A 10,909-nucleotide genomic window follows, 5' to 3' on the forward strand; every position below is an offset into this window, starting at 1 on the left:
TCCTGGGGGTGACACCAACAGCGTTTACTCTTTCCCCTATTTCCTTCCACAGCTTCCTCTTAGTGCTCTCTGGGACAGTGAGGGATAGCCTCCCAAACAGCTGCCTGTGTACCAGTGGCGGCTGGTGGAATTTGAACCTGGTGGGGCTTTAAGTAGGCATCAACGAACGGGAGGGAGCGAGCGAAGCGAGCGAGCCCGACGGCAATAAGGGGGGTTCTCCCCCCGCGAAGAAATTTTTAAAAAATTGGCATTTTTTGGTGCAATTTTCCGCACTATTTCTGTGATAAATGGACTGAAAAATCAGTTCTTCTAGGCATTCATAAAAGAAAACTCATACATTATTTCAGAGAATTTCTGTGTTGCCAAGCAAGACTGACTTCTGAAGAGGGCCAGGGTACTAAGCCAGGTTGCACATCCACAAAGAAACACTCTTGTAATTTTGTTCCTACCAAAAATGACGGCTGGCCATCTCCTTTTCTGCATCAGCTATTCAACGTTAATTGCCCAGTAATCTTTATGACATATTAAATAGCTACATGTATAAGAAATATCAATTTGAAACAAACATTTAATTTTTAGGAAGTCAGCAAAAGCTTTGCATTTTTGAGCAACTCAATTTTGCAAAATAATTAAGTAAATATTGTATTTAAAATAGTTCATATAGCGCTCTGAAGCCCTTGGGTCTATCAGTATTTTAGAAAACCACTAATTAAAAATAAGTTAGGAAATGAGTGTAATATGCATTGCTTATAATATAAGAAATATCCATTAAAAATCTTTCATTTATTTAAGAAAGAAAGAACAAAAACGTTATTTGCATAAGCAGGCTAGGTACAAATGTTTTACTTTATTTTTAAATACTTTGCATGCCACTCCCAGGCCCTTGTGGCAGTCAGTATAGTAGAAAATGGCTACATAAAAATAAAATATGAAAATAAATAAATGTATATTTTAAGAAATATCCCTTCAAAACCAATATGATATTTGTAAACACAAACAAAATTATTTTAAATAATACTGTGTAAATTGTTTGAATGCCACTCTCAGGTCCTTGTGCCCTTCAGCCAGCACAGCAGAAAAAGTTAAACAAAAAGAAATTATGGAAATAAATAAATGTACATTTTAAGAACTTTCAAAATCAATATATTTTTAAACACAATTGACAAAATAAAAATAACATTTAAATACTTTGCATGTCAATCTCAGGTAGAAGGGTTCCTGTCCCTGTCAGTACAGTAGAAAATAGTTAAATAAAAATAAATAAGGAAAATAACTAAATGTTGTACATATAAAGACATATGCCCTCAAAACACTAACAACAAAAATATTTTAAATAATATTAAAATATGAAAACAAATATATATAAATTCACAGATACATAAGCACACATATATAAATACATATCAACTGTACAGGAGTTGTATGAATATTAAATGGAATGAGAACATTTCCAACAGTACTTCCTAATGTTATCAAACAAAACAAACTGAGCTATAAACACCTGAAACTATGATCACACATCAGATTCATATTTTCTATTTATATAGAAAGTTTGCTCGTCGATCTTTAATATGAACAAACTTTTCGATTGTTCTTTTGTTGAATTCTGGTATTTCCTTTATTAGCTCTTTTTCCATTGACAGCATAGCCAAAGCATTAAGTCTAGCTTGAGTCATAGTGTTTCGCAAAAAAGTTTTTACCCTCTTTAGTGTGGAAAAACATCGCTCAGATTCTGCTGTTGTCATGGGTGTAGTAATGACAACTCTTAAGAGCTTTATGGTCTCAGAAAAGGATTTCTCTAAGTTGTTTTCACATAAAAAACTAAATAAAGCCATGGCACCACCAGTAGTTTGACGGAAGTCTCGTCTTCCATACAGGACCGAAAGTTCTGTACTCAATCTGGCTTTGTCTAACATAGGATAGGCTTCTACCGTTTCTGCGAGTGCCTCAGCTGGGAAAGATTTGTCATGGCTTTCAAAAAGGTCACTTCGCAATAGTGTTGCACTTACAAGATGCTTTGTGAAAGCAAAGCGCTCTCTGGCATGGACCACAATAATGTCACAGACTTCTTTTGCTTCTTGGGTTAAAGTATTTATTTGCAGTCTCCGGTTTACAAATGTACATTCTTGTGGCAGTGTAGAATCCAAACTGTCAATGGATTCTCGTACGTTGGTGATGCTTGTCACAAAGTCTGTAGTAGCTTTCTGGACAGACACAGTGTCAAAGTCTCGCTTTTGCAATTGATTATATAAAATGTCTACCTGGGGCATTATTTTGAAAAAAAGAAACAGAAAGAATATAAACTCTCTATCATCTAATGTTCTACTAAATCCCTTAGCTTCACATATAGTATTCGACTCAAAATCACCACTGTTTGCAATGGTTGACATGCATTCAAGAAGATCTTCTCTGAATTCATAAATTAGCAATATTGCTCGAATATTGAAGTTCCAGCGAGTTGCAGACCCTCTTGGAAGTCTTCTTGAAACTATTTGTTCAAGAATTTCCGTCCTTTTCGGGGAACGTGCAAAAAATGCTGTTATACCACCAATCTCTGAAAAGAAAATTTTAACTCTAGATATTTTGGAGGAAGCCTGTTCCATAATTAGGTTAAGTTGGTGGGCATAGCAGTGAATATAATGTGCATTTGGGTAAACATCCCTGATTTTCTTTTGCACCCCACCTGTTGCACCACGCATGACGCTGGCACCATCGTAGCTTTGAGCAATTACTTTTCCTTTAGCACATTGCTCAGGGAAAACAATGTTTAATTCATTAAGAATGGCTGAGGCAATTGTTTCTGCAGATGAGTCTTTTAGATGTGTGAAACAATAAAATCTTTCAGCTACCTTGCAATTTCCATCAATGTAGCGGAAGACCAGAACTGACTGTGTCTTAGTAGAGACATCAGTTGTATCATCAGCTTGAATAGCTACATAATCAGTGGTTCTCAACTGCTGTATAATATAGTCTCTTATTACTTCCAGCATACAGTCCAGCAATTCATTTTGAATAGTTTTAGAAGTGCCTTTAAACACGGTGGCTGTTTTTAAATGTGTTTCCATAGCACTGTCAATGCTGGAGACAAAATCAACAAGGCCCCTGAACACGCCAGGATTTAGAGACTCTTCAGTTTCATCATGGCCTCGTAATGCTAATTCAAAGGCACCACAAAATCGAATACAGTCAATCAATTTTGATAAAATGTATCGGTTTTTATCCACTTCTGCATTATGTTTTCTTACTCCCACACGGTATGCTTCGTTTAATTGCTGTACAATGTCCGATTTTCCAAAAAGAGATAATTTTAACATATTTGTCAAATGGGATTTACAGGAATCATGTTTTTTTATTTTTTCAGCCAGATGCTTTAGGTCAGTAACTCCTGTTTTTGTCCAGGTAACTTCACCTCCAAAGAGTAAGCATGGGAAACAGAATAAAGCATTTTTAGAAGCGCTACCAGTAAGCCATTCAATCCTATCATACCATGTACTGGTAAAGCGACGTGTGTACCCCTTTCCCCTATCTTTTGTAGACTGCTCAATTTTAATTTGTGGCTTATCAGCTCCTAATGTTTTCACTTGCAGTTTATCTGCATGTGTCAAACCCAAAAATGGGTTTATGAGTAAACTGTCAACTGTGTTCATTGTGTCCAGCAATATATCAGATTGGAATTAGAAAACCTAGGCTGTTTTTTTAAAATTCCCTTGGTTGAAGACACAAAAACGATATTACGCAAAATACTAAATAAACACTAATATAAATTGTCATGCACACACAAGTAACAGCAATTATTCATCCACATCCATCTTCAGTCTGACAGGAATGCAACTGCAGCAGCACGTACAGCTGTTCCCCAAGCGGTATATCCTTGTAAATTTTTGCAGAATTTCTCCTGGGATCCTGTTAATAATTAAAATATGGTGTGAGCTTCGAGGCTAGGTGCCATAGCATGCACAACACCAGTGGTGATTGAAAAGCTTGAGCATGTCAATTCAGTGATCTGCCTAGAATTTAAAGGGTGTACTTATAAATTTTGACTTGACTTTAGATGGCAAATAATACACAACATATTGAAAAATGTCTTCAAAAGAGTGAGGAATACCCTTTAAAAGGGTTCTAGGCAGATCTCTGATATATTCAGTACTCATCTGTACCCAACACAGCAAAATAAATGCATATTTTTTTCAATTAAGAGTTTAACATTGCAGTTAGACCATTTTGATATTCTACACATTGATGAAATGACCTATTTTACACACAAGACAGACTAAAATTACAGCCTATAGACAGTGCTAATCCTATCAGTGATCCTATTACTAAATGGACAACATGCAGAACTGTCACAACACATTAGATCAATTTTATATATCCAACTCACTGTACATACTCTGTGTGCAGTAAAAATATTGTGTGCAAAAAAAAAGGCTGAAAAACATTGCTGTAAAAAATATTGTCGACTGAAAAAACTAGAATGAATATAAACAGTGGCCTAAAACATGGTAAAATGCCATGCATTATAGAGCAAAGATGAGTGCACTGGGATTAGGGGTAAGTGGCATCCTCCTAAAGTAGACAGGAGCATTTAAAATGAGGTGGGGTAAAGGGGCCGGAGACTAGCAATGCATTTTAACAATTCAAGTATAGTTAGCTTTAAGGGATAGTTAGGAGATTTTAGGGTAGCACTAAGTAGTAGTAGAGGGCTATAATGAATTAGAGTAGTACTTTTTTAAGCAGGAAGAAAGGATAAAATATATGGGCAGTTTGGGGTTTAAAGGTTTTAAGGGTGAAAAGCATTAAGGGATAGTAAGGGATTATCAGGCCACAGTTAAATAAATGAAAATGTATAAAACAAATTAAAAGATTTCAAAATCAACATTTTGGGAATTTTCATAGTTTATGATGAAAAACAAAAAATGATTCCCTTGAACTTTCAACTCGCTACAAGCTCACACTCTCTGAACTGTTCTGCTAGGATAAGCCAACAGGCAGTCCTCCACACCTAAAGACCACACAGTTGGCATCCATATGCAGCTGAATGTGGACGTTTGCCGTAAATAGAGAACCATGTCCTACCTTGTGGCCTGAGATTAAGGACCACGAAGCTGAGTTTTGATCAATGTCCTGCAGAGTCAGAACTACCACTTGTCCTCTTTTGATATCTCTCAGTACTGATCTTGAATGTGATTATATCAAACCAGTTTTAACTCCAATTTTTCATGTGCTAAAAGAATTAAAACAATAATTATTACCAGCAATTACATTGCATTCATGTAATGTTTCAAGCCAATGTGCTTCCTGTATAATAATGTTTTACACAAAACAAATAAAAATAATAAATTCAGGTGTTTTTTAATGGAATGTGCATGAGTGCAAGTGAGCTCCTGGGTCTCTGCAAGCATGGTGATGTGTGAAATTTTGTGTAGAGTTGAATATTTCTGCAAAGAAGTGCATGCCCATGTTTAAACATGAATCTATGTGAACGAATGTGTGTGTATGTTTGAGTATGTGTGCATTGCAGTGAGCACCTGTGCCGCTGGCCCGAACTCTAGAATCCTGTTGAAGTAGTGAGCAGAGGTATGGGAACACCTCATGTGACTAGAGGAGGGATGGTGAGTTAACCCCTTCCATGCGGCCGCGATTCCCCTGGTGTGCTGTAAACAACATGAACAGTGACGAACCCCAGCCCATCAGCACACGAGCACCGTAGTGCATGACGGCTGGGGTTCGTCATCAGGATGGAAGGGGTTAAGGTTTTACACCGGCTACATTCAGGGGGCTAGAGAGTCAAAGGACAGATAAGCCAGTGATCATTTCCAGCAACCAGACCCCAAGGTTGAAAACTTTCAGCACCAAGGCCACTGCCACCTCTAAGTAGCCTATAGTCCATCGCCTTTCTGGAAAACAACAGTTGGCATAGGGCGACCCCTTGGTTCTACGTGGAGCACTCTCTACCAGCCGGGTCAGGAATTTTTTTTGTTTATGACTTGCGCTAACTGAAGAAAGTGTTTTACACTGTTGGAAAGCAGGCAGTTTGGCAAGAGATTGGTGATTATTTTTTCCAGGCAGTGCCGAAATGTGATTTTGGCAAGAAAATAAGTGGGACAGACTGCATGCTTTTCATGACCACGATGCACGTACTGCCAGCGTGCTTGCTGCCTAAATGCAGCTACTCAGAAAGCATGCAAGGTGGTTAGGGCCCAGGTGTGCTATAGCTTGAATGAATAAAGCATTCTAGTGTGGTGATGCGGACACCAGCACTAGTATGACCACTAATGAGTGGTACTTGACAGGACTACAAATGTGAAAGTGAACGCTCTTCAAAATTTTAAAAAGTGTATCTTTTTAACATTTGAAAGCTTTGACATTATCAAGTCAAATTATAGCACTGCACTAAGACTTCATTAAACATAGAAGGAGGGAGGGGATGACACCTCCACCTGAATAGGGCTATGCCTATTCCAACACAAATAGCTATATAACCGCCTGTAGTGTGCCTGGAGCCAGAGAAGAAAGGGCAGGGGCCTTTTGAGGATCAAAGACAGCTGTCTTTTGTTGTCTCCCCCACTTCAAAGACATTTTGGTATTAGTACTGGACCTCGCTGTAGCATCCCCAAATTGGTTCACTTTGGGGTCTGGAGGAGACTCTGCAACTATGATGTACAACGCTGCTAGGAAGGACTGCCCCTTTGTCACTTGCTTTGCTGTACTGCCTATGCACTCTGCTCAGCTATGTTGGCCTGCTCCCTGCTACCTCTGCAATGAGGGACAACTGGGCCTCTATATCCTACAAGTTCCCAAGAACTTGTTAGCTTTCCTCCTGTTATGGAAGAATCAGGGCTATTTGTATGTTATTGGGCCACCAGACACACTCACATTGTCTAGCGCCTACTGTGTTGGCGCTCAGTCACCTTTTGCTACTAGTCGTACTCGACACTGCTGTTTCTGAAGATACCGCAGCGGTGTAGACCTTTACCCTCAGTCAGCGCCGGGAGCACCGAGTGGCGTGAGCGCATTCTGGTTGCCTAGCAACACAACGATCTGAGCTCGCTCTCTCCAGGCTCTTTGGGCCGAAGATTCACAAGACTGCATCTACTGCGGCTGAACACCAGTCCTGCCTACCTCTGTACCTCTTACCAACACGAGCTCCATGTGTGATGCCCACCAACACAGCAGTATGGGGCCACAGACCTGCCTGTGCTCCAGCGGCCAAGCCAGAGCCCAACTCCTCTTCCTACCACGTGGACCCCGTATGCGAGATCGCCGACAACGAGAGCAGTGACTCCAAGCCCCAGGTACTGTCCCGAAGGCCTGTGCAGGCTAACTTCAACCCCCACTGCATTGAAAATCTTTTCGAGGCGGAGGAGGCCGGTGGGCTCATTTGAGGATTACTGTAATTCCCTTAAAGTTTCCTGAGCACTGTGATGAGCTATTAACGTTACTAGTACTGGCATAACTCTTGATAGACTATTGAAGTGCTGTCCTTTAGGCCTGGTTTTAATTAGATAAAGATGGTCTATTTTTCTAGAACTAGTGTGGAGTGTTTTGCTTTGTCTTTCACTGTTACTTTACTATGCGTGGCAGAAATACTTTACACATTGCCTCTTTGATAAGCCTCCTCTGCGCCAAGCTACCAGACGAGGAGCACAGGTAATCTTGCATCTGAATTAACCTGAGTGGTGGTGGGTACTGCTTGGCTTAGGTGTATACCGTAGCCAAACAAAAACCCCATTTGTAACTGACACATTCAGCAGCGCCTGCTGCTGCACGTTGCCTGCTATCATTCCGAGCTGCAATGTGCAAGTGGAGGGGGGCAGCAGCTTATCAGATTTCACCTGGGCCCATAACAAAGGCCGAAGTTAAAGGGCCAAGGAGATATCTGGAGCCTCAAACCTAAAAGCAAATGCCTCGACCAATGGGAAACAGCTTCCCTCTTCCTGCTGGACCTCTCAGCCGCCTTCAACACCGTTTCCCACCACACCCTCTGCACAAGATTCCACGATGCCAGCATCCGGAACAAAGCCCTAGATGGATCTGCTCCTTCCTCACCGGCCGAACACAGAGAGTACGACTTCCACCATTCAACTGAAAACCCACAGAGATCAGCTGCAAAGGGTCTCAAGGCTCCTCCCTGAGCCCCACGCTCTTCAGGCCCCATTTGCAGCCATCGTCAAGAACCACAGACTCAACATTGTCTCCTACGCCGATAACATCCAGCTGATTCTCTACCTCACAGAAGAACCCACAGCTGCCAAGAGCAACTTCCACAACAGGATAAATGCAGTCACCACCAGGATGAAGGACAGCTGCCTCAAGCTTAACTAACTCAAACAAGACCTAAGTCCTCAACCTGGGATCCACCCCCAAGTGTTGCCACGCCCTCTGCCTTGGTTGACTCTTGGTGGCCCAGGAAGAGGGGGTCTGCAGCACTTGGAACCCCCCCCTCCCCCACACGCCCACTGACTACGTGCGAAACCTTGGCAACCTCCTGGACTTCTCTCTCTCAATAAACCACCAAATCAATGTTGTTTATTCCTCCTATTTCCACATGCTCCATCTACTTCATGAAATCTTCCAGTGTGTCCCCAGTGAGTACAACAAAACTGTCACCCATGAGCTTGTCAGCACTCTATCCAGCACCACCCAGAAACTCCATAAGAAACTGCTGAACATCAAGAACACCTCCGCCAAACTCATCCTGAACATCCCACGCCGCAGCCACATCACCGGCCACCTGAGAAGGGAAATATCCAATACAACGCATGCCAACACAACGCAAATACCATTACATCGCAATGCTATTACAATGCATAGCATTACAATGTAAAGCATTATAATGCATATACTTTTACCACACATGCCTTTACATGAATTTCTTTGTATAGGCAAGCATGGTAAAAGCATATGTGTTTTACATGTAAGTATAGGGTTTAGGGTGGGTTTGGGTTTTGAGGTCTAGGGGTATAGGTTTGGGTTGCCAAGGTTAATTTTAGGGTTCAGGATGGGTATATGTTTTGGGGTGCCAAGGTTCATTTTAGGATTTAGGGTGGGTTTGGATTTTAGGGTGCACAGGGTAATTTTAGGGCTCGGACAAATTTGGATTTTGTGGTGCCAAGGGTAATTTAAAGTTTTAGGGTTTGGGGTTGTAAGGGTAATTTTAGGGTTCAGGGTTGGTTTGGGTTTTGGGGTGGTGAGGGTAATTTTAGGGTTTAGGGGGTATGGGTATTAGGGTGGTAAGGGTAATTTTAGAATTTTAAGGGGGTAGGGCTATTGGCACTGGTACGAAGGGTAATTTTGGGGTTGCTTGGGGGTATTAATATATATATATATATATATATATATATATATATATATATATATATATATATACACACACACAAACAGAGACACACAATTACTTACCTTAACCCCTTTTACCAAGTCTATGCCTTTACCACGCATGTCTTTGCCTTGTAATGGCATGCGTGGTAAAGGCATATGCATGGTAAAAGTGTGCTATGCAATGGTAATGCGTTGTAACAGCATTTGTGTTGATACAACCGCGTTATAATGGCATTCTTTGTGTTGGCATGCGATATAACGTCATATATTCCCTGAGGGACCTTCACTTGCTATCTTTCAACAAAAGAATTACCTTAGCTCAAGCGCCTCACTCATGCCTACAAATCCCTCCACAACGCCAGACATACATAGCTCAACCACCACTTCTGCTTCTACACTCTCCCCTGACATCTCCACTCCGCCCAACTGGCGCAGGCCACCATCACACATCTGTAGACCAGTGCTGGAGAAAGATCCTTGTCTAAACTTCTGCAACGTCCTGCCTCTGCACCTCAGGCAATCACCATCACATCCGCAATTAAGGAAGGACCTCAAGACTTGGCTCGTCAAATCAATCGCAGATCGCAGATCCCCTCCCCTCAACCCCCCACACACAGCGCCTTGAGACCCTACGGGTGAGTAGTCTTGCTTTAAATAGTAATTGATTTGAAGCAATGGAGCAGAAAGAAAGGCTTAAAGCTTATCACATCATAAGACGCTTGCTTTTGAATTTATATTTGCAAACATTTTAAATTTAAATACCACTATTTTGTTTCTATTTCTTTTTATAGTGCTACTCATCCACATGTAGGGTGTCAAAGCGCTTTAGATCACATGTACACATATATTGACAATAAATGAAGAGTGTAAATCAATGTACAGGTTGAATAACAAAAGTAAGTAACGGTTACAAGGTTGAAGAGTTGCATGTTGTTTATAGCTCACTGTGCTATATGGGAAGGATTCAAATGTATGGACTGTACATAACCAAATGAGCTCTGTATTCAAAGCAGTAACCCACTTATCTAGTTTCATAAAATAAAAATCTGTCATCTGCATATTACATAGCATTTTGCATGAAGTGCACTGCATGAGACACATTAACCCTTGCAAGTTTATTTAAATGCACTCATGAGTCATGATACTAGACTAGAGTGTGCTATATGTTAAAATAATTACAAAGTAGTATATTTAAATAATGGAAATATTGCAAAAATAATTTAAAAGAACAATAATTAATACTTCACACTTACCCCAGATATCAGGCAGCTTCTGTCTTGGTCAGTCAGCCGGTTGATGCTAGTTGCTGGCTGGCTGTGCTTCTCTTTTGTTGTTCAGCAGCTACTGGTTCGGAGAGAGCTGAAACAGTAAAGCTTTCACTTTCAGGATGAAAGTGAAAGCTCTACTCAGTGCAGCATGTGACACCACGTCACAGGGTCATGAGTTAAGTCTCATGACTCTGTGACATAAATAAAATGCTTCCAGCGTTTTTTTTTTTTCTAAATAAAGTTAAAAATTTATATACAATAATCATTCAGTGTAATGATTATTGTAATTTAAAAAATTACCTTTCCCAAATGAGTCGTTT

At 40.6% G+C, this 10,909-nt stretch overlaps 1 protein-coding gene across 1 annotated transcript; it reads right to left on the reverse strand.

Moving 5' to 3' along the window:
• Positions 1-1,535: 1,535 nt before the first annotated feature.
• On the reverse strand, positions 1,536-3,314 carry LOC147709256 (zinc finger MYM-type protein 1-like). The gene has a single exon (XM_086925920.1). The coding sequence runs from the start codon at positions 3,312-3,314 to the stop codon at positions 1,536-1,538; it is 1,779 nt and encodes a 592-aa protein (XP_086782046.1).
• Between the last annotated feature and the right edge of the window lie 7,595 nt (positions 3,315-10,909).

The sequence above is a fragment of the Lissotriton vulgaris genome, chromosome 6 (genome assembly GCF_964263255.1).
Source record: "Lissotriton vulgaris chromosome 6, aLisVul1.2, whole genome shotgun sequence".
Taxonomy (NCBI): Eukaryota; Metazoa; Chordata; class Amphibia; order Caudata; family Salamandridae; genus Lissotriton; species Lissotriton vulgaris.